The 23,406-nt window shown below is 47.4% G+C and overlaps 2 protein-coding genes and 3 non-coding genes across 5 annotated transcripts in view; all 5 read left to right on the top strand.

The window, feature by feature from the left end:
- The window catches only part of CLMP (CXADR like membrane protein), a 36,996-nt gene extending 23,610 nt beyond the window's left edge, over positions 1-13,386 (top strand). Inside the window, exons 2-7 of the mRNA XM_065738505.1 lie at positions 7,662-7,819; positions 8,315-8,516; positions 9,271-9,438; positions 9,766-9,888; positions 11,433-11,574; positions 12,698-13,386. Coding sequence (XP_065594577.1) covers positions 7,662-7,819; positions 8,315-8,516; positions 9,271-9,438; positions 9,766-9,888; positions 11,433-11,574; positions 12,698-12,992 — 1,088 coding nt within the window. The 3' untranslated portion in view covers positions 12,993-13,386. The remainder of the gene's footprint in view (positions 1-7,661; positions 7,820-8,314; positions 8,517-9,270; positions 9,439-9,765; positions 9,889-11,432; positions 11,575-12,697) is intronic.
- Positions 13,387-17,391: 4,005 nt separating this feature from the next.
- HSPA8 (heat shock protein family A (Hsp70) member 8) lies at positions 17,392-22,319 on the top strand. Its single transcript, XM_065738503.1, has 9 exons — positions 17,392-17,470; positions 18,174-18,383; positions 18,803-19,008; positions 19,104-19,256; positions 19,342-19,897; positions 20,215-20,417; positions 20,690-20,888; positions 21,195-21,427; positions 21,839-22,319. Exons 2-9 carry the CDS (start codon positions 18,179-18,181, stop codon positions 22,022-22,024), a joined length of 1,941 nt encoding a protein of 646 aa, XP_065594575.1. The 5' UTR covers positions 17,392-17,470; positions 18,174-18,178; the 3' UTR covers positions 22,025-22,319.
- Positions 20,054-20,144, top strand: LOC136050007 (small nucleolar RNA SNORD14). The gene has a single exon (XR_010622364.1). It is a non-coding gene; the product is annotated as a small nucleolar RNA SNORD14 (small nucleolar RNA).
- LOC136050005 (small nucleolar RNA SNORD14) lies at positions 20,514-20,610 on the top strand. Its single transcript, XR_010622362.1, has one exon. It is a non-coding gene; the product is annotated as a small nucleolar RNA SNORD14 (small nucleolar RNA).
- On the top strand, positions 21,509-21,605 carry LOC136050006 (small nucleolar RNA SNORD14). Its single transcript, XR_010622363.1, has one exon. It is a non-coding gene; the product is annotated as a small nucleolar RNA SNORD14 (small nucleolar RNA).
- Positions 22,320-23,406: the final 1,087 nt, after the last annotated feature.

Here is a 23,406-nt window from a genome sequence, read left to right as displayed (position 1 = left end):
TTACCATTATCCTGCTTTCTATTCAGTGTTAAGCAACATTTTCTTACTTCCTGACTAACTTGAGTCCTTGTAACTTCAGGATCAGTTGTAACAGCTGTGTCATTTAGCTGCTGGAGTTAAAATAGCTCTTGGGCTCCACTTGGGGAGATGTGTTCTTCTGAAGGGAGAATGCTTTCCAAATTTGCTTGTCCTTTTTTTTTTTTTCTTTTTAAAGTCAAATTAAGTTCTCACAAGTGCAGCATTCAGCCTTGCCTTCTGCTTGTAAGTATCACTAGGAATAACCTCACAACCATTTTGAACGCAGAACCTTGCCAAAGGTGGGACAACACAAATTAACACTCAGCATAGAGATCTAAGAACATGGTCCTCCTTTTTTTACTTACTAAACTGAGTGCAAGGACGAGGCTCAAGGTTTCTTGTCTTTTCTAACTTCCAGCAGGTCGAGGACATTTTAATTAATCCTCACTGCTGCTGGATTGTTGAGAAACAGAAGCTGCAGACTGCTAGGTAGAAAGAATCTGTAACCCTAACCCTTCTAGAGTTACTGTTCTTGTTCCTGGCACTATGCTCAGCCTGAAAGATCGCACCTCATATTCATCCCAGGAGTGCTGCAGAGTTCAACATCTTTCACAGGACTTATGGGGATGATGGGGAGGAGCTGCTGCTGTTCATTTTCTGCCCTAGGCTAGGCTGTAGCTGAGTGTTTGAGATTGAGTGAGTATGAGAATATGTAAAGTGACAGAGTGCTAATACATTAGGCATTCATTCTGTATCATATTAGTAGCGCTTGTAGTGGATAAGTGAGATGTCATACCATGTTATGTGCAATTATGGGTGCAGAACTGAGCATCTCGCTGAAATAATGTGGATGTGCTGAACAGGGACTGAGGCCTGTACCTTAAAACCATAACCAACTTTGAAAATGCCTAAAATTCAGAAAAGGCATGAAGTTTTAGTACCTCCTAGTTTTCTTAGTACCTTTCTTGGCATGATTAAAAAGTTGAAGTTCTGTGACGAAGCAGCAACAAAGCAGAATCAGTTCTGTGCATTCTGGTTCCCCTGTTAATTTGAAGCTAAGGTGGGGAAGAAGAATCCTCACTACAACAAGGGTTTTTTCAGGAATCTATTTCAACCTCTCTTCCTCTTTCCCCTGTGCTCAGAGCTCTCAGCTGTTGCAACTAGTTCCTTCATTTGTGTGCCTCCATTTGAATGTCCATCAGCACCAGCTAAGAGGTGTCGTCCTCTTGCTTTCCTCAGCACAAAGTTGTGTAAAGTTCACAAAGCAGCCCAGAGATACCTGCAGAGAAAAGGATATCAGGCATCCTCAGGTGCTTCAGCCCCTTGGGAGATCTGTGTTGTGTGGACAAGCTCTGTGCACATCTAATCCACACAGCTCGAAATCACCAGCTGCATCCCTAAAAGGCTTAGCTGGGCTGTGTTCCTGTAAACAGAAGACACCTCGACCATTTTGGTGGTAGAATGCCTGGACTGAAGGCTGAGGGACTTCACACATTGCTCTGTACACTCTGTGAAGCATTAAATAGGAAGATGCAGTTCTGATGTCTTGTTTGCTGTTCTATGCGGTCTCCAGGGATATAAACCCAGAACTGCCTGCTTGCACTTTATTTTAAAATGCAACAAGAAAAAGGACAGCCACAGTACATACATAGCTGCTGGCTGTCTCTGGAGATCCTTAGATAATTGAATGCTTCAATGTTTTTCCAATATTCCAGAGTTTCTGCAGGCTTGGTCTCAGCTGTGTGTTGGTATGGAAGGCAAACTTCCCACTGTCTTTTCCAGGGACAATTTTACCACTTGCTGTTGGGGTTATGCAAGTCAGATCTTCAGCATGGCCATTAGTACTGTGGGATCGGTCTTTCATCTGAACCTACTGGAGAAACCCTGAGCTTACCCCAGGTGTGTTGCATCCTTGCTGCCAGGACCGCTGGGGAGACCCAGACTTGCACCTCATTCCTGCCTCAGGGCAGTATGGAGATACACTGTGCTTGGAGCACTGACGTGCACACCATGTCCTGGTAATGGCTATCCCAGAGCTCTCCTCCTCATCCCAGACCAGAGACTGACTGGATGTTCTGATACAGAGGAAGGATGGCCACCTGGGGCCTCTGCCCCTCCAGCTCTCAGTGTTTCTTTAGGCAAGGGCCTGTGTGTCACCTACACCAGGTTCTTGCCCCTCAAGCACTTCTTGCTCTGTCCCTTGCAAACCTCTAACAATCAGAGGCTCTGCTTTGTGAAATCCTGCCCTTTTCTCTTCTCTTCGGGCCTTCCTAGCTCTGCAGTGGTTTCAATTCCAAAGGCTTCACGTCACCACTTGGAAACTCGGCAGCATGCCGGACTGCTCTTTGCTTTCTGCTTAACAACCTCCTCCAGCCCCAGCCTAGCGCATGTGGTTCCAATTACAGGGGACCTCTGCAATGAGATGTGGATATGGATGAGGATAGGCCGACCTCTCCGCTTCTGACACAGCCAGCCTGTCCCTGCGGGAGCTGACTGTGAGCTCACATTTTTCTTGTTTGAGACACTTGTGCTTCACAACTGGATTCCTGAAATCAAAGGGAGGCGGAGGGGAGCGGGCTGCGGGCGGCGTGCGCTGGGGGCCGGCTCCTGGTCACTTGGAGCACGCGAGCTCTCGGGAGAAGGCAACCTCTGGCCTTTACATCTCTGCCAGCCAAGGAATACAGAAAGCAGATGTCCCAGAGCACAGCCCTGGCTGAGTTAATTATCCTTAGGAGACTTGCAGCCGCCCCCAGCTTTTCCTCCCTTGTCCAAAGAATGCAAAATAGCTGTCTGCAAGAAGACACCACTTCGTATTTATTCTGGCCTAAATTGCTGTCAGTGCAGCTAGCCATTAGGGCTAACATAGGCCAGTGGTGGGCATGGGGTGTTGACCTTTTATGTTCCCCTTGTAGCTCAGGCACAACCCAGCGTGGCTATTTACTGGCTCAGTTATCCACAGGAGAGACTGCAGGAGGTTTGGAAGGGGAGGTACAGGACTTGATGCACAGGTCTGTCCTATCACTATAATTATTGAGGGGAAAAAATGAGCAGTTTCTCAGCAGAGAAAAGCTATAGAACTAGTATGTGTAGTATCATTGATGCCTAGCTGATTGGAGCTTCAAAATCACTCCGGTGTGAGATTTTTACTCCAGAGACAGTTCCATGATCAGAAGAGCAGACAGCTCCTATTTAAGCATGCAAAACTCAAACTTGTGTGCTACAAAATGCTCTGGTTGCATTCCCTAGTGCTCTCACAAGCACTGGATGGAGCGAGGGCAGGCTCTGTCTTTTCCATGGAGCAGCTTTAGTAAGTCTGTTCCTACAAGGCAGCAGTGAGACAGAACTCTAACAGATGTGAAGTCTTAAATTCCTGGCATGAAGGAGTGGTTCAAAGTTGCAACACTGCGGGCTGAGCTGTGCTTTTGCATTTAACTCTCAAATGTTCTTCTTGTATGTATTTACTCTGTATTCAAATCCACGAGTGAGATTTAGAATCAGCAAGGTTGGAAAAGACCTTCAAGATCGTCCAGTCCAACCATCCACCTGCCATCAATAGTTCCCAACTAAACCATGTCCCTCAGTACAACACGTAATATGCATGTGTTCAGCATGTATGTGCAGGATTATTCAGCTAGAGGAACACTACCTGCCTGGATAATTCTGGATAATCCTTTGCAGGGATGGGCTGTCTTATGCTGTTTAAGCAAAGATCTGGACTTGGAGAAGAATATGTTACTCAAAGACTGCAGGACCAAAACTTCCTTCTTAAAAGGACCTCATTTTCAGGCAGTGGGATCATACTGAGGTGTGCAAATAATTAACTGTACAGGATCCCAAGGAGGACTCAACAGATGGGTCTACCAAATATATTGGTTATGTTCAAAATTATCTGTCTTTAGCAAGCTGTTCTTTCTTCAGGAGTATGTGCTGTGCCTGGTCAACAGCAGCCATTCACTGCTCCTGCTGCATTCTCTTCCAGGAAACACTGTGATGCTATTGAACTAAAGCAGATGGAGCACCTATTACAGATGGACTGGAAGTTGCTTAGACAGTAGCACGAAGTGTTTGCATGACAGCTTTCAAGACTGATGTTTCCAAAACAAGGTCAGCCTAGGTGACTGCCCTGGGATGACCCATGGTTAAGGTTTGCATTTGGTAAAGTGCTTTTAAAACCTGGCTAAACTTAAGCAAGTGTTTATGTCTCAGCTCACCAACTTGAGTCTGAGGAACAGGAGTAGAAACGCAACCTATAATTTTCCTGTGACTCAAGACATCATGTGCTAGCAGCAGACCAAGGACTCCTGCAGCTTCAGGGTTTCTTTGGAAAAGTTACAGTTACCAGCTCAAGTTTGTCCTATTTGGTAAAAAAGCCAAAATAAATGTAAGAAGAAAAAACAAAGTGTTAAGTTTAGCTGAAAAACGTGCTTCACCAGAAAAGTCCCAGCAGCAAGGACCCATTTTTGATGCTGACATCTCAAGTGATCTCAGTGCAGTTGTGATTGAGGCTGGGTTTCCAAAACATCACCGTGGATGCCTTGTATCATGGCTCTCTGAAGCTTTTATAGGCTCTTCCTTCTAAGCATAGCAGTTAGGTGACAAAGCATGGATTTCTACTTTGGAAAGTATCACCTATATTGAGCATTTCTCCCTAATTCATCTGCTGTCTGAAGCTGATGAAAGATTTAACTCTGGAAGCTTTTTAGCTTTTAGCACATGAACTCGCCCACAAATAATTTCAGCAAAACATGTATTTTCCATCTGATCCTGCGTGTCTGTTTCTGTGCCTTAGATCTATGTATACTTAATATTATCAGATGCATGCGGGTTTTTTTTTGTCACTATATGCATATCTTTGTTAATGGATGGCTATGAAAATAAAGCTGGGCTTCATGACAGCACATGTAGTGTTCAGCATGAAAACACATCTTTGTGTGATCACAATCTGGTGAGTTCTGCCAGACCCCACTTGCAAGGAGCATGGTACTTGCATTGCACAGGAGCTGGCCCACCTTTACATATGCTTGCTTTGCTGTTGTTAACAATGCTTGTTGCTCTGGTGGGTGCTGGGTGACTGAGCTATTGTCTTCTGAATTCTGATGATACAGGATTGCAGTGCCAGCAGCCTGTCGCTGCAGCTGGGCTGTTAGAGGCCTCAGAGCCATTGCTTTGTGGTGCTGCTGCTCTATGAAAACAAACCAACCTCCCCCTGGAGTCATGCAATGCATCTGAGTAAGGCCTGAGTAAAGCTGAAGCAATTCCTGAATTCCTGTTCAGAGTCCCACACAGGATGTGGAAGGGGAAGAGGTTTTTTGGGGTGAGAACCATAGAGCCTACATACGCATTGCCTTACTGAGTAAGATCGTGGGTCCAACTTTTGGGAAAACCATCTGTTGTCTGTGCTACATCCGTGGTCTGAGTGTAGGGCTGTGGCCCCAGAGCTCTGAGAGGGGCTGCTCCCATTTCTGTTCCAGCTCTACTTGCTGCTGTGATACCCCACTCTAGATGTTGTGAAGGTCTGTTCACCTCCAGCTTTCTTCAGATGTTGCACTGGTCATTTCCATCACCGGTACCCTACATTAAGTACTTCCAGCAAGCCATATTTCAAGCTTCCTTTTGACTTTGCACAGATATTGAAGAACTTGGATTTCTTGTAGACTTTGTGGGCTTAGAAAACCATAAGCATTAAAGGGACAAGCTTTTTAAATAGGAACGTTAGCTATATCGTGGAAAAGCAGGCGAGCCCCTTGCCTGGTGGGCACGTCCAGCTGGGGCTCAGTTTGAATCTCAGAGCATAACTGGGGGCAACAAGAACAGAACGAGGTATGAGCTCTTCTGAAATCAGTCTGTCCAAGCCAGTTTGCTTACTGCTATCACACTCCATCAAAACACAATTTATGATCCTGATTGAGGCATCAGATGTAAAACTACATTTTAAAACCCAGAATACCTTGTGAGATGTACACAAAGCCTCAGAGCCCTGCTGGCACAGGCCTTTGAAGCTGCTGCAAATGTTATGTGAATGCTCGTGATTGTGGGACTTTAATTAAACTTATTGATCAGTCAAATAGTGAGTGTCAGCATGTTAATGAAGGCAGCCGGCAGCAGTGTGGCTGCAGGAGAAAGCAGGCATTTCCCCTAGCAGAAGGTATAATTGTATTTGGCAGATGGAGCTTTGAGCCTAGTGAACCCAGTGATAAACTGGATTAATTTTCCCTTTAAAGAAAGCAACTAATGTGGCTGAAAAGGAGCTTTCATACCCATCAATTCATGTGTGTAGGGGAGGAGGGTTTAATACTTTGAAAGACTCTTGCTGTCTTCTCTTTCTAGGCGTTTTTACACACGTGCATGTATGTAGAAGCTGATGCCTTTGGTACAAGCACTTAACAAGTATTGATTCAATACCAGGAGCTAGGGATGACAACCGAGAGGCAAATCTGAGAATGGGAGCAGGAGCATGGAGTATTTTTAGACCAGTGCTAGTCCTGAGGAAACAGAAAAAGCTGAGGCAGTGTCGCTTTGGATGTCATTTTTGCTGCTTTTTTTTTTTTTTTTTTGTGCTTAAAAGTAAAGGCAATGTTAAAAATCCACCGTTTGGATCCAAGTGCAGGAGTAGCCTGTGTAACTGCAGCTGTTGCCAGTAATCTTGCTACGAAATCATGGCATTGTGTGTTCAAACACACACATGGATTGCGTCCCCAGTGCTGCCAGCTTGGTTTTAATCACTTTCATCTTAATTGGTCTAGGAACCAAGAGATTTCATGTGCTTCCTTTCATGAGAAAAAGCACGTTTGGGGGCTTTCTTCCTGCACAGTAAAATTTAACACCCAAATGCACTCAGATTCAAGCACAGAATGCTCATGGCATTCATGCCACAGAAATCCTTGCTCCGGTCTGGTTTGAGCAGGAACGCAGTACAGATGCTCGGGTTTAAGCAGCGCTGCTGCAACGCGGTGCCGTTCTGGGTGCGCCATCTCCTGGCTTTGGCTTGGGGGCTCTGATGTGTGGTCAGGCACTTACATTTAGCACCGTGTAAAGGACTCGGCTTCCCTCTGGTGGTTCTTTTCGGCAATTTCTTCTGACAAACTGACGACTTCCCGGGGGGTTTTGTTATTTCGGTGTTGCCATTGACAGACGCTTCGCTACTCTGCTTATTGCCCTTGTTCCCAGGCTAGAACTTTGTTCCCAGTGCTGAGCTGCGTGCAAAAACATCACCCGGTGTTAGGGGAGAGACCGAGCATCGTCAGGCTGAGATGGGGATAAAGCTATGAGCTGGGAGAGCCTTCCAGACTGAAATGTCACTTCTGAATTAAGGGGATAAAAGGTGAGGGCATAAACAGTGAGGTAATCTGAAACTCTGAGTGCAGCGTAGATGCAGAGAGGAGCAAAAATTTCTGTGACTTTGGTATTGACAGCTCCGGAGTGCAAAGCCATCTGTCCTTTGTGCTTCAGTATTGGTGTGAAATGAGCCCCTTGTGTACGTATGAACGTCCCCCTGCATCAGCTGCAGTCTGTGCAGGAAGCCAAGCTGTCAGGTTTTCTTTGATGCCACGAAGGAAATGATGAAGAATACAATGAAATCGAAATGGTGAGCGCAGAGATGGATCCTCACTCTCAGCCTCTGACCACCAGCACTTATCTTTCAGCTTCCTGCTCTGTTTGGCTGGCTGAGGCTCAGACAGAATTTAAAAGAGTGGCTGAAGAAAACGTGACTTTGCCTTGCCACCACCGCCTGGGCCTCCTGGAGCAAGGCAGCCTGGACATTGAGTGGCTGCTGCACACCTCTGAATCGGTGCAGAAAGCGGTAGGTTCATCCACGACGAGCATCTGCTGGGAAAACAGCCCAACAGCCATCTTGCTATGCAGGCATCAACAGCAGCCGTTGGTTTAAACTGTCTTCTATGAACTCCTTTGCAGTTTATACTGAGGAAGTAAGCAGCACTTATAAAAAATAAAGGGATAAGATAGTATAGTAGTTTGGTATTTAAAAAATCAGGTCTGCTGTAACTTGAATCATCTAGCTGAAACCAGCCAAAATGAGAGGCCACTTGTGGCATAAGATGATGTCTATTTTGATGCCAGTACAAATGCTCAAACATGAACCTTTATTGTAAATAAAGTTCATGTATCTGCCTCAGATTCAAAATCCAGGTTTAATTTTCCACCTTGCTCTGGGCTTCCTGGGTGACCCTGGGTAAGGCTCTTAGCTATGCAAAACCTTATAAGCCTGCAGCTTCTGGAGCTTGTTTTGTTGTTCCATATGAAAGTAAAATTACAACTGTCCATCTGTGCTCCTCAGGTGATCACCTATTCTGGAGGCCACGTTTATGATGACCTGAATGAAGAACAGAAGGGCCGTGTTTCATTCACCTCCAACTTCCGTGCTGGAGATGCATCCCTGCAGATCATCTCCCTGCAGTCCAGTGATGCAGGGAAGTATATCTGTAAGGTGAAGAATGCTGGGCAGTACGAGTGGGCTCACATCACCCTGAAGGTTGTAGGTATGATCATTTCATTGTTCTTCCAAAGACATATATATATAAATATAGGCACATTTCCTGTAGAAAGATTTATTACAGTGGGGTATAAATACACACAGATATCTCTTGGTCAGGTTTTGTTAAGTCTGTATCTGCCTTTGGCATTTTTTGGCAAAGGACAGAACACAGCAAGAGCCCAGAGAACTATTCTGTAGTAAGCAGTGTACCCACTTGCAACATCTCCTTTCTAAACTGTCCTATGATCTCATCACACAAACTAGTGATATTCCAGTGGCTGTCACTCTGTTCAGATCTCTTGCAGAGGACTCTGGGTTCGTGTCCCTGGAGCCTAAACTGATCCAGGTCAATGAAGGTGACAGATAAGCTGCTGGGGTTAGCATTTCTCTTCCCTGATTCCAGTCTATTGCTTGGCATTTGGCACCTACACTATCACCCCATGGAAGTCCTGCTGTGACCTGACAGATCCTGTAGGGAGAAGGAAGAAATGGAGAAGTAGGGGGAGGGAAAGGATTTCATGGAAAGGACATTCTCTAAATTGTGCCTAGAAGAACACTGTGATGCAGCTCCATTGGCACAAGTATCCATGAAGCAGACTGACTCAAAAAGTGCTCTTTCTACTTCTGAGGCTACAAAGCTGCACAAGGCTGCAGTTAAAGTCCATTAACAAACAGCAATAATAGTAACTTTTAAGAAGGGTTTTCCACCAAGAAAATAATCTGCTGTGTGTGCACGGCCTGTGCTCTGTTTTCTGCAGAGAAACCCTCCAAGCCCAAGTGCTGGCTAGAAGGAGAGCTGTCAGAAGGGAAAGACCTGTCCCTGCAGTGCCGCTCTTCCTCTGGCACTGCGCCCATCTCCTACCGGTGGCAGCGCATAAATGAGGAAGATGAGAAAGCTGAACACCTCCCACCTACATCGAGAGTCAGTAAGTCACTTCCTCTCAGAGTTCTCCATGTGCTGAAAGACAGATTACCACCCACAGGCACATGGTGTGTCTGCCTTGTAACTGGAGAGTGCTGGCAGTGAGAGCAGAGCTTTACCAGAACTTCTGGCTACAGCAGGATGCCATCGTGTGCTCCACCCTGAGCAAGGAAGTCCACAAGTTCTAGTGTTTTGCAGAAGATTGACAAATGGTCTTTCTTCGTTGACGTTGAACTGAACTGACCTGGAAGTTCAACACTTATTTTTGTGTTCCATCCATTCATTCTTAGTCTTTTTTTTATTAATCTGAGTATTGTTTCTCCTGTTTTAGACATTTCTAATCCTGGGCAAGTCTTACTGAAGAACCTCACTCAGATGAGTACAGGGTTGTACCAATGCATGGCCACCAACGAGGCCGGACAAGAGAGCTGTGTTGTTCGGGTGACAGTGCAGCGTGAGTATTGCACGTAACTGGTATTCTCACCTCCATATGAGCAATGCAGGTCCTCAGCTGACCCACTTCACTGGATGAACTCTGTGCCACACCTTTGCCCTTTTGTACTTCAGTCACATGGAACAATTTTCACTTGCTCAGCAGTATTCCCTATGGCCTGGAGTGGTAAATATGTTATTTGGGTTCAAATGTTTTGGTCTGTGAGAAATACTGATTTTGAGAATGACCAACAGAGTAAAAGGGGAAAAAAACAAACAGGTGAGATGGTTTGCCAGGCATCCAGCTGTTAGTTAGCTCAGGCTGGAAGGACTGCATGAGATTAATGTTCAGTATTAGTCAAAATTCTGCGCTGTACTTGAGACACAAGCTACCTCCAGGCAGCCCTGAGAGGCTGACTGACAGGACGTGATGTGAAAAGTTAAAAAGCAACTTTGGGCACAGCTTGGTTTTAATCCAGATTTAATAAATTTGGCCCAAAAAGTAGAGAATAAAATCAGTATCAATGTGATTACTCACATCAAAGGTGTGTACATATCTTGGTATTATGTCTTTGCATATGTGTGCAAGGAAAAGGGTGGAGTTGAGCACCAGCAAATACAGCAAATCCAAACAAACACTGCAGTTTGGAAGGTTTTTATGTGCAGATCTCAGGGGAGATCAGAGGGAGCCAGAATTATTGCAATAAATGACTGCTGACAGAGAGATCTTTCCTGTGGGGATTCCATAGCTTTGGAATGTATCTGCCCAGCCAGGCCTGAAGTGGGTGCATTATGGTCATGCAGCAAGGAAAACCTCTTTCCCTCAGGCACCTGAAGTAAAAGTGTCCTTGCAGCTTTCATGTCAATTGAACTGAATTGGTTTAAAACCTCATTTTGATATGCTAAAGCCTCCACAGGGACAAGCCCTAAGGAAACAACTTACAGCCAAACCCAACCTAACTACTGTTATCAAAAGGTTTCATGCAGGTTCAGCCAAGGGCTCAGACAGGGAAGTGATGTTTCATTAACTTTCCTATTTTGGATGAAAAATGCCTTGTACTGTCACAGCACAGTTTTCCTTTCTCCCATCCTCTGTCCTCCTTAGGTCACCTTTTTTTTCCCCAAAATTGCATAATTCATTCTGTAAGTAGACAGCAAATGTTTCAGGATTCATACCTCATAGGGAAATATCTGTAGTTCACTCTCCTGCTTTTAGAAAATTGTTTGGTACTTTTCCTTGAGCGTGGGTTGTGCTGCCTGCCTCTGTTGTGCTGTTTGTGGTTCTGGGCCCTTACATAAGGATTTTTCCTCCCCATTTCAGTTCTGACTCACAGCTGAAAGCATAGCTCGTGTGATCCCACCCTTCTAGAAGTGAATACTTTTCTCAGGATTATTTCATGTTTAGAAACAGTATTTAAGGTAAATTGGTTCAACTGCATGGAGACGAATAAATAGTCTAAGTTCTGATTTATACACAGTGGTATAATTTCTAGTGAGACACAGAATGTGCTAATATGGCCACCACTGAGAGTTTACTTGTTAATTTGCTCATTTTCTGGACAACAGATGCCCAAAATATCGGTATGATTGCTGGAGCAGTGTGCGGGGTCGTGGTGGGACTCTGCCTCCTGTTCCTGGTGGTGAGGCTGACAATAAGGAGGAAAGAGAAAAAGAGATATGAGGAAGAGGAGGCCCCAAATGAAATTAGGTAACACCCTTCCCTTAATCCCCTCCCTTCTTTCAGTTTCCTGTACACCCAGCATGAACGAAATTAACATCTCTTTTCACTCTAGGTTTAAGTAACCCAGGTACTGGTTCTTTAAAAGATCATTCTATAAAGCTTTAACAATCTTCCTGAAACATCACTGGTATGTTACACAACTGTCGAGATTTCTGTCGGGAATGCTGTGAGGTTCTCACAGTCTTTCCTGAGTCTTCTGAGCAGCTGTGCTGCTGGCCTTAGCTCAGGGTGAGAACCCTCTGAGCCTCTGTGTGCAGAGCTGGGAAGCCTCACCCCTGATCGGGCGTCCCAAGAACGCTGACACATGTTCTTCAAACTCATCTGCCCCGTGTGTGTGAGCTCTGCCACTCCTCTTGGTCTTCAGCCAATTCAGCTCAGGAAGCAAAGTTATGGAAAAAAAAAATAAAAAAAATTCTTTCCAGGAATGGGATTTAGCTGCTCCTGTCCCTAAAGAACCCCCTCACCTCACTGCACCTTACTTCTGCCTGCCCCTATATGACACCCATGTACAGTTAAGCAGGCATCTTTATAATCCATTCAGCAGCTGATTACTCTGCGGGTGGTTGGGTTGCTGATATGGCCAGCAAGAAGGCAGTTTCTGCTCATTGCTTCCCTTCCTTTCCTTGTTCTCTCTTGCATGCCTTTTTATTCTCATCTGAGCCTCTTCTGTCATCTTTTCACACCTCTCCCCCCTCTCTGGGCTCAGTTACTGTGCTACTTTCACTACTCACATTTTTTAAAACAGCAGAACAGGTCCTGCTAGTCTTGTATAGGTAATTTGTCATTACAAATAAAGATAACAGAGCAGACAGTTCTGTCTGAACTGTTTGCACTGACACCGGGCATGTGTTCCACAGACCTCAAATCCACACACAGAGCCAGATGTGCACACATATTCCAAATCAATTCGGCAGATAGCTCTGCAGAGCTACAGCAAACTCAGTCTACAAAGTTATGTCGCACAGAATTCAGGAAAACCCCTTGCCTTGCTCTAACATGTGGACAAACTTCAGCAAGCAACCATTGCAGCAGCAATTCAGTGTAGTAAAATGTGTAATTGTTTCTGTTCTCGTGGTATGTTTGATTGCAGAGAAGACGCAGAGGCACCCAAAGCCCATCTTGTCAAACCCAGCTCCTCATCCTCTGGTTCCAGGAGCTCACGCTCGGGTTCCTCCTCAACCAGGTCGACAGCCAACAGTGCCTCTCGCAGCCAGCGGACTTTGTCAACCGAAGCTACTCCCCATCTGACTCCTCCACAGTACAGCCAGAGGGAGATGGGAGGGAAGGAAATGGAGCCAAAGAAAGTCGACTACGCCAACCTGATGAAAATGGGAGCCACGCTGGTCATGGTGCCTGCCCAGAGCCGAGCGTTCCAGACCGTGTGACTGCTCTGACTCCTGCCATCCAGAAACACACCACATACCACCAGCCACATAGGAATTGTTAGATTAGCTAGTTACCTCCCTGGTCAGCTTAATTTTAGTCACCTGTGACAGTTCACACCACAAGAAGCCCTCCCACTCAGCTCTTTCCCAGCACTCAAAGTTCTGAGACAGATTTCTTTTAAAAGAAAGATAACATGGAGGGAAAAAGGGAGCCTTCTTTTTAAAGTACCTTCTTAGAAAATGGATCACTGAGTATTTGAAAGTTACAGCTGAAAACAGTATCAGCTACGCGCTGTACAAGTGAAATGAAGCCAAACCTCAGGATTTTTTAAAAGGGATCGACAGAAAGACATCTGATGTTCCAGTGAGGTTTAAGGGGAAAGTCTCTCGTACTGTTTTTGGAGAAGTTTCTAGAAGAATGCATAGTTTTACCTGAAGATTTTGAGGCAGTCTGTCTGCTGAGGGTGTTCTGGTGGCCGACCTCGAAGGGAACCAACTCATGGTTGGCTTTTTTTTCTGCATTCAGTCTTCTAGGGAAATAATTCTGGAGGCTGCAACTAAAGCAGAAAGAAAGGTCAAGAGATGCAGTACAAAGGCACGTTTCTGAACTAACCTCTGTACTAAAGAGAAAGGAGCCTGCATGTCAAGGAAGCAAAGATGCTTCGATTGACAGGGTAAGAGTAATGATGCACCCTGATATGGCCAGGAGCCTGACTCTGCTTGTATGGACTGCACTGAAAAGCTGCAGTGACTTCACCAGAGTTGTATCTGTGTGAGATGAGCCTTAGTGAGATGAAAACTGGATGCTGAAGCCAAAATACAGGCATGCCTCAAAAACTGAGGGCTGCTCATCAACCAAAAAGCCCGGAGGAAGGATTTGGAAGAGGTCTTTGCTACAGCCAGGGTGTGAGTTCACCAGCTTAGGGTGAGCTGTGTTAGAAGGCTTGGAGAACTTTTCCCAAGACTGAATGAACAGCATTCCTGGACTGACCTTCACACATCCAGGTAAGACTGAAGATGGAGTGAATGAACACGTCGTGAGGAAAATACACCAGGGACAGGTAAAGTGCAATGCTAAGGGAACAAAATACTGGTGTGCAGTGCCATACACTGACCTGTGGGCCACGTGCTATCCTCGAGGCTTAAACCTTAGCAGGGCTCTCAAAAAAAAAATAATGCAGGAATAAAAAAAAAACACTTTCTGTGATTGTTTGCCAGAATAGACATTTTCAAGTGATACTGTCTTACACTTCAATGTGAAGGCCAGTAAGAAATGATGGGAAATAGGGACAGGCTTCCTGTGGGGGCAGATGGTCCCAGAACTGTCTATTGTTTATACTTTCCTCTGAAGGTCTTGACTCTGACCACTGCTACACAGAAGACACTGAGCTTGTAGGTTCTAAATTCTTTTCTGACACCCAACACTCCATTTATTTGAGATCTTAGAAGGTCTGATTGAAATGAGGCCATGTTTGGGTCACTTCCCTACGAGAAATAGTTTTCAAATTTGCCCTATGCTGAGAACTTCTCTTCCTAACAGCAATTCATCTTCATCACACATACCATTTTCTCTCTGCAGCACAGTCAGCACCACCCACCCTCTGAAGGCCAAAATACTGTTTATTGTGATGGGAAGCCTTGAGCCACCAAGGGAATTAACTGTTTGATAAGCTCCTACTTTCACTAGGGCCCAGGATAGTGGGTCATTTTGCCCAGGGACCATTTCAGAGCCATGCTCCTGGGTCAGCTGTGTTCTGGTGGGTTTGGCTGCTGCTCAGTGTCTGTGACTCCTCTTTTTGAGGGCCTCAAAAGCATAGGCACTGCTCTTAAGTGCTTCCAAGGCATTCAAGGCCTGGGACTTGTGAAGTTGTTTGTGACTTTTAAGTTTGCTGATTGTGCTCGATGTTGCTTCAGCAGACTATCTGCAGACACCTATCCTATGCAGAAACCCAGGAGTGAATTTCTCAGTAAAGCCAGTGCTCCAGGCAACCCTGGTACCTCATTACCACAAAATGAGGATAACAGTCCAAACAGTCGAGCTGGTTATGGCCTAAGCAACTAATAATGGAGGTTAGTTTTGAGTCACAGGCCAGGCCTACAATTACAAAGGGTGCTGTGCTCCACTGCAGCCTGGGGGCTGCTTGCTGCCGTCAAGCAGAGCTCACCCAACCTGCACCCAGCAGCCTCTTCCCTGGAGAAAGTGTTCATTTAAGTATCTCATTTCCAAAGGAACGTTTTCTGGGCTCTAGAAAACCAGGAGTTGCACAAGGGAAACAATTGAACCATAAGCCAAACTTGATTGTGTAAAATAGTGTGTTTAAATCATTTACTGTCATATACCAGTTATTACTAGTGTGATTAAATGCATACAATGTAATGTAGCTTTCTTTTGTCTAAGCAGCTAAACTGAGCTTACATCTCTTCTACCTGCTATAATTGGTGTACTTGTACTGTGTCTGAACAACTCAGAGGAAAGCAAATATTTATTATTGATTCCTTTGAATCAATGATTTCATACTTTTTTTTGTTGTTTTGTAAATAAATGTGCTGCAGCTGAAGTGCTACAGCTCAACTAAACCTGAATCTGCACTCCATCTTCTGTGCTAAGATATGCTGCATGCTGGCAAGTTGAACCCAAGGGAAAAAAGATAGAGGTAAAAATAGTACTTTTAAGCTACATGTACATTTGTGTAAGAATTGCAGGGAAGACACAGGTTTTTTCCTGGAGATTTTTTCAGTCTAGATTATACAACACGGTACAAACAGTGTGAAATCTTGGGCATGTTGGGCTGAAGTGGATTTCCACACAACCATTTACCTGTGATGTTGCAGCTGAGGATGTAGGTACCGTGGGCTACCGCGGTAAATACTGCCAGTGCAGACACAACACTGATAAACATCTCCCAGCTCTCCTCCTTCCACATACACCAGCTTGCTGCTGAACCACCCTGTGCTTTTCAGCTCATCTTCTGAGCTGTGCACGACATGGCGATGAAACCTCGAACAACCATGAGCGGTGCTCAGACAGCTGAGATCTTGTCTGCAGATAAACACTTCCAACCAGCTAACAGGAATCTCCAGTCCCAGGGATCTGGGTGGAACTCAGGCTAACTGAATACAGCTCTGGTTCATTTCTCTCGTGGTGGTTTCAGCCTTCCCTCCGCCGGGGGTGTTTTGTGATGAGATTTCACAACGCCAGCAATCTTCTCTACAGAAATCTGGAAGTAGAAGTTGCAAAATAATTAGGCAGTATTTAAACCATCCTGACAACTGCGGTCTCATAGGTGTGTCCTTCCGCCTGTCCCTGATTGATGGGGTACGGCCACGCTGCTGCTCGCTCCGGAGTTGATGATGTCCCAAATCCCGATGAGGTTTCAAGAGGAGTTGTGCAATTGCTTTATTTTGTTATCAGGAATCCCGGGTTATTTTTAACCGTGATCGGCTTGTGCTGCTGCACGGGGGCTGTGGGGGGGAGGAGGGGGGAAGGGAGAAGCGCGTTAGAAACGCACCATCTTCAAACTGGAGGGCGTGCATGAGAACTGCCATTATCACGAACGGGAAGCTCCTGATGCTTCTGAGCTGCAATACGTGAAGCTGCCTTCAGAAAATAACGTTGGTGGTGCACATCTTAGGGGACAGAAAAAAAAAAGCAAACGCAAAATACTTGGCGACCAGCCTGCTGGGCCTTCATTTTTTTTCCCGCCGTGCATTAAGTGGGTTCTTTCAGCCAAGTGTGTGCCAACGGCCTTTAGTTCCCAAGGCAGTGAGTCACTGCCCGGAGGCCTCCTCCCTGCCCTGACTCACACAGCTCCGGGCTGCCTTCCCCCGCTGTGCAACGCACGGTTGCACAGGGGAACGCCTCTGGTTCATTTCCAAACCCCAACGGGACCGTTCCTTAGGTGCTCCCCGCCACGACCCCCCACCCCCACACCACCGCCATTTTGCCTTCCCCGCGCCCTGCAACGAGCGGCCCCGGCCCTGCGATCCCATTGGTCGCTCGCACCCGAGGCCAACCAGCGGCGCTTTGCTGCCATTGGCTGACGCTTGCGCTCTCTCTGCTCCCCCCTCCCCCCGCAGCTTCTTCAGCCGTGTCGTCATCTGCATGCAGCCGCCGGAAGGCTCTCATTGGCTCCCGCCCGCAGGAAGCTCCGCCCTCTTCCGTGCGGGCGGGGGACGAGCAGGGCGGCTCGGGGGAGCGGGGGGGAAAGCGCATGAAGGTTCGAGAATACCGGCCGGCCGGCGGCCACGCCCCCTTTCCGCTACGCATCGGACGGTGCGTGTTCCGGTAGCCTGCCATTGGCTGGAAGGGCTGCGGAAGCAGCGAGCGGATTGGCTGGAGCCGAGAGAAGGGGAGGGCGCTTCTGGAAGGTTCTGAAGGGATATATAAAGACACTGGGGCGGGAGCCGACCGCTCTCATTCAGCAGCACCCAGCCCGCGGTTGTTCTTCTGCGCGTCTGTTGCCGCCCGCGCAGCTCAGGTACTGGGGCCTAGTATATCGAGAGGGGGCAGCGCAGGGGGGTGCCTGGGGTGTGGGGAGGAAGGGAGAGGGCTTTAGGGTTTTGAGCTCTTAAGGGGGAAAGGGGGGGTGGGGGGAGAATTTAGCGTAGTACCGGCTTTTAGCTGTTACTGGGAAATAGCGGCTCAGCAGCGCTCCCTTCGCTTGGCTCTTCTCCCCGTTGCACCCGTGGGCAGTCGCTCTCGACCGCTTTTTGCGTTCCCGAGTCCGTTCAGGAAGCGGCGGAGGGCCAGAGAGCTGCGGTGTGGGGGAAGGGTGGGCCGCAGCTCCTCAGAGACGAGGGCTGGGGGACAGTCCCTGCCCTCCATGCCGTTCAGAGAGCGCCTGGGGCTCTGCCAGGCCCCGCGGCTGCCAAGCTCAGCCTACGGGAGGCGGCGGGTCCGCTGCCCTGCGGCCAAGATGGCCGCCGCGACCACGTGACTGCAGCTGCGCATGCTGGGAAATGGAGTCCGCGGCCACGTGCGCTGAGCCGCATGGCGCCCGCGCGGGGCCGGGGGTGGCTGCGTTGGGCCCATGCGCTGGTGAGCAGCTAGCGGCCGAGCGGGGCATAGCAGCGGGATACATGGCTGTTTTTTTTTTGTCTGAGGGATAAATGGTTGCTACTGCACTAGGCTGAGAGGAATGAAAACTCAATTCACGCTTCGATTTTTAATTTTTTTTCCAGACAAGATGTCGAAGGGACCAGCTGTTGGTATCGATCTTGGCACCACCTATTCCTGTGTTGGTGTGTTCCAGCATGGGAAGGTGGAAATCATTGCCAATGACCAGGGTAACAGGACCACGCCAAGCTACGTCGCTTTCACAGATACAGAGAGGCTGATTGGCGATGCTGCCAAGAATCAAGTTGCAATGAATCCCACCAACACAGTCTTTGGTAAGAAGGTTGCAGGGCTTGCATAATCTGTGTGCACGTGGGGGCTTAAGATTGTGACACAAGATGTTAACTGCATCTGTTTGCTCAGGTGTAGCTAGATTACTGGTTTCTTTGCAAAATAAAAGCTCTTTCTATATTCTCAATATAATATTAAGCCAATATCCAAGTTTGTTCTGGGTATTGGGGAATCATGTGCTTTCTTTGCTAGGCTGCTTTTTGGCACAATGTTCAGTGGCCTTGGCTACTCGGCTATTGCTTATCAGTCGCTGTGAGAAAACAGTAATCGTGTATCTCCTCAAGATGAGATCTCTTTCAGTAATTGTAGGTGAAGTGTGATGCTAGGTTGTACTGTATTTTTAGAAGAGATGCTTCTGTGTGGTAATAAATATGATTTTATGTGATGAAACTATTTTTTCCAGATGCAAAACGGTTGATTGGGCGTAGATTTGATGATTCTGTTGTCCAGTCTGATATGAAGCACTGGCCTTTCACTGTGGTGAATGATGCTGGCAGGCCAAAAGTCCAAGTGGAATACAAAGGAGAGACAAAGAGCTTCTACCCAGAAGAGATCTCTTCCATGGTCTTAACCAAAATGAAGGAAATTGCAGAAGCATATCTTGGGAAGGTAAGGCCTGGCTCTAAAGCCAGTGTGATAAATAGTTGTGCATAGCTGAGAGGTTAATGGCCTGGAACTCACTCCCTTTCCTTGCTCTTTTGCAGACAGTAACTAATGCTGTAGTCACTGTACCAGCCTATTTTAACGACTCCCAGCGGCAGGCCACAAAAGATGCTGGGACCATTGCAGGGCTCAATGTACTGCGAATTATCAATGAGCCAACAGCTGCTGCTATAGCCTATGGTCTGGACAAGAAGGTATGTTAACAGACTGACAGCTGTGTGATGTGGAACTAGCTGTCTTAAAAATGAAGCTGTTCTGAAAATGAATGTTTTCTTCCAGGTTGGTGCTGAAAGGAACGTTCTTATATTTGATCTTGGAGGTGGCACCTTCGATGTGTCAATTCTGACGATTGAAGATGGCATCTTTGAGGTGAAATCCACTGCAGGTGACACTCATTTGGGTGGAGAAGATTTTGACAACCGCATGGTCAACCACTTCATTGCTGAATTCAAGCGCAAGCACAAGAAAGACATCAGTGAGAACAAGAGAGCAGTTCGTCGCCTTCGTACTGCATGTGAACGTGCAAAGCGTACCCTGTCATCCAGCACACAAGCCAGTATTGAAATCGATTCTCTCTATGAGGGCATTGACTTCTACACATCGATCACCAGAGCTCGCTTCGAGGAGCTGAACGCTGACCTGTTCCGTGGCACCCTGGATCCTGTGGAGAAGGCCCTGCGGGATGCCAAGCTGGACAAGTCTCAGATCCACGACATCGTGCTGGTTGGGGGCTCTACCCGCATCCCGAAGATCCAGAAACTGCTGCAGGACTTCTTCAATGGCAAGGAGTTGAACAAGAGCATCAATCCTGATGAAGCTGTAGCTTACGGTGCAGGTAATTAGCTCTTAAAATGTGTGTTCCATATTCAGAAACGGGGTGGGCTTCTCAATGAGCAGGGTGATACCTTAACTGGTTTCAAAGCAGTACTGGTGCAGGTCTGTTTTTTCCCACCTGTGTTGGTACTGCTTTTCAGAGCAGTGAAACTGGGACTTGCAATGATGAATCAGATTCCAAAGCCATTCGTAGTTTCCACCAGAAGTCTACTCATGATGGCCAAAACCTTCCTTGGATGTCTGAGCGAGCCGTGGGGTTTGCTGTAGCGTATGGTCCGTGTGGTACACAGTTCTGAACATTCTGTTCTCATTCCATAGCTGTTCAAGCTGCAATTCTGTCTGGAGACAAGTCTGAGAATGTCCAGGATCTGCTGCTGTTGGATGTCACTCCTCTGTCTCTGGGTATTGAGACTGCTGGAGGTGTGATGACAGTCTTGATCAAGCGCAATACCACCATTCCCACCAAGCAGACTCAGACGTTCACTACTTACTCTGACAACCAGCCTGGGGTGCTGATTCAGGTAGGCACGTGGTGCTCGTGATGGAGCAGTGGTTGGTACCTGAAATAAATCCTATGTGAGAGACCTTGTGCTTAGTTACTACTAAGAAAACCCTGGTTGCAGTGATGAAAGTGATTCCAAAGCCATTCGTAGTTTCCACCAGAAGTCGAAAGGCTTGTGTTGGTCCAAGTTCCTTCCTTGGATGTCTGAGCGACCAAAGCACCCGAGTCTAACAGTGCATTGCAGCAGTGCATAGTCAAGGCTCATGCATTTGTTCCCTGTTTCTGCTATAGGTGTACGAAGGAGAACGTGCTATGACGAAGGACAACAACTTGCTGGGCAAGTTTGAGCTGACAGGTATCCCCCCTGCTCCCAGGGGTGTACCTCAGATTGAAGTAACCTTTGATATTGATGCCAATGGCATCCTGAACGTGTCTGCTGTGGATAAGAGCACTGGCAAGGAGAACAAGATCACGATAACAAATGACAAAGGTAAATAGTGTGTGGTTCTGGGGGTGGAGGGCTGGGCAAGGTGCCTGCAGGAAACTGAAGTGTCCAACTTCTGCTTTTATCAAATTATCAAACTTGGTAATGCGTCCCCTGTGGCAGACAAGAGCCTTGCCTGCTAGCGTAGCAATCCCTGAGCTTACCAAGGCCCATGAGGTGGTTTGAGATGAGGCACCTGGTAGTCAGCAGTCCTTTTTACTGCGTACATAGCCAAGCTAGTTCAGCTGTGTGGTTCTGCTAGTGTGCAGGAGGTTGGCAGGAAGCTGTAACATGAGATGCTCTGTTCTGCAGGCCGGCTGAGCAAGGAGGACATTGAGAGGATGGTTCAGGAAGCAGAGAAGTACAAGGCAGAAGATGAGAAGCAGCGTGATAAAGTGTCTTCTAAGAACTCCCTGGAGTCCTACGCATTCAACATGAAAGCTACTGTTGAAGATGAGAAGCTCCAGGGCAAGATTTCTGATGAGGACAAGCAGAAAATCCTGGACAAATGCAATGAAATCATCAACTGGCTGGACAAGAATCAGGTATGGTGTACTGTTTGGTCAGTGCTCTTCTCTAGCACTTCCCAAGTTGAGAGCCAGCCCGGGGTGGAGCATTGCTGCTGGTTGCAGTGATGAAAGTGATTCCAAAGCCATTCGTAGTTTCCACCAGAAGTCGAAAGACTTGTGTTGGTCCAAGTTCCTTCCTTGGATGTCTGAGCGACCTCAGCTAGCAAGCAGAGCTCTCTGCTCTAATTGAGGCTCCAGTGCTCTGCTGGTAGGCTGGCTTGATATGAGGCAAAGTGATTCTGTGCCCTAGTTCAGTACAGGTGTAACTCTAGTTGTTTAGGGTGGCCTTGCCCTGAGCTGAACTGAGGCATCGAGTGCTGGTTATGGTCAGGCTGTGTCTGCCCACCTGTGGCAGCAGAGTTACCTGAGCTCTCTGTCTCTTTTCAGACTGCTGAGAAGGAGGAGTTCGAGCACCAGCAGAAGGAGCTGGAGAAGGTGTGCAACCCCATCATCACCAAGCTGTACCAGAGTGCGGGAGGGATGCCAGGAGGAATGCCCGGGGGCTTCCCTGGTGGTGGAGCTCCTCCCTCTGGTGGAGCTTCTTCTGGACCAACCATCGAGGAGGTGGATTAAAGATGCTGGGAAATGCATTCCACTGGCAGTTAGTGTTGGAGGGCCCCTGCCTGGGGGTTGGATTGAAGGACCCAAACCTGTAGGCACATCTGGGTATATTGCCAGATTAAAACTCCATAACTGAGCTGCTGTAAAGAGGAAAAAAAACAATAAAATTTAATTTTCTGGGCATTTTAGATACTTGAACACGTGCACAGGAGGGGAGATGAATACCATTGCACTTTACAGTACTGTAAACAAGTGGAAATGCAATTAATGTCTTAAAAGAATAAAAACTATTTAATGGGCATCACAATGTCTCTCTGGTTTCCTTGTGTAAGAGCTGTGTCAGTGCTGCTGAAGTTGGTGATTTGGTGACAGGTTTCCCTGAGGTCGTGGGTGTTGGTTAGGGGCACCTAAATGCTCAGCCGGGGCAGGGCTGGGGGGCTGCTGCCCACCCTGAACCTCGTGTAACACGGCTGTGAGTGCCTCCAGCCCTGCTCCCCCTGCACGAGGGGAAGGGGAGAGGTGAGGTTTAGGTGAAATGTTGGCTGGAAAGTACTCAGAGTGGTGAGGGCTGGGCACTGCCCACCCGGAGGGGCAGCTGTGGAGGTGCCCAAAGCTGTGGGGAGGTCCGGGGGGGAGGGGTCGAACTGGGTGGGCTTTAAGGTGCCTTCTAAGTCCATCACTGATATCTTTGTGTTAGGATTTGCTCAGTGGTTGCTCCACATGAAGATGAGCTGTTCAGGAGGGTGTAATGAGCTGAGTGAGCTCCTGGGAAGACAGGCAGTGTTTCAGAGCCTACAGCAGCAAACGGTGCTTGTTTTATTTTAATATGAAGAAGTCATTTTGTGGTCTTCGAAGCATTTATCAGCTCGAAGATTCCACACCCCGTGTCACCCGGGGGCAGTCAGGCATTGTTACCGTGGGAGCGGTCACTGCTGTGCTGGGAGGTGGCTCTGCTGCCTTAGTGAGTGGGATCAGTGGGGTAGGGGTGAACCAGAGGCACGGGGATGGGAATGTAGATAGCAGTGTGCACTCGTGTCTGTAAAACTGAGTTCCGGGCTGTGCCTTTTGGAACTGGTGGTTTTTTAATCAGTTTCTTGAGTGACATCGCTTCCCTCTCTTTCCTGATCAACTTCTTTCTCAGTAGAGGAAGAGCTGAGCTCCTGCAGCAGTGCTTAACCAGAAAGGGGAGAAACGAAGTGCTGAGAGCATCACATCCCCACTGCTGCCTCTGCAGCTCCCTGGCCAGGGTGGATTTCCACGAGAAATGCTGAGAGGAGCAGCACAGTGCATTTCTGAAGGGTGCACGTCTTCACGTGACCTCAGGCATTAATCCCTGTGCTTATATGCACTTCTGAGCACAGCTGTCCTGCTGGGCTTCTGCCACCAGGGGCCGA

The sequence above is a fragment of the Cyrtonyx montezumae genome, unplaced genomic scaffold, assembly GCF_038088225.1.
Source record: "Cyrtonyx montezumae isolate F1298 unplaced genomic scaffold, pur_monq_1.0 scaffold_22, whole genome shotgun sequence".
NCBI lineage: Eukaryota > Metazoa > Chordata > Aves > Galliformes > Odontophoridae > Cyrtonyx > Cyrtonyx montezumae.
This window is presented reverse-complemented; position numbering and strand designations above follow the sequence as displayed.

Bases quoted from the DNA above. Each gene is read 5' to 3' on its own strand.
- HSPA8 (XM_065738503.1), top strand. From the start codon at position 18,179: ATGTCGAAGGGACCAGCTGTTGGTATCGATCTTGGCACCACCTATTCC. The intron at 19,257-19,341 runs GTATGTTAACAG...GTTTTCTTCCAG, and splicing joins CCTATGGTCTGGACAAGAAG to GTTGGTGCTGAAAGGAACGT. The intron at 19,898-20,214 runs GTAATTAGCTCT...CTCATTCCATAG, and splicing joins AGCTGTAGCTTACGGTGCAG to CTGTTCAAGCTGCAATTCTG.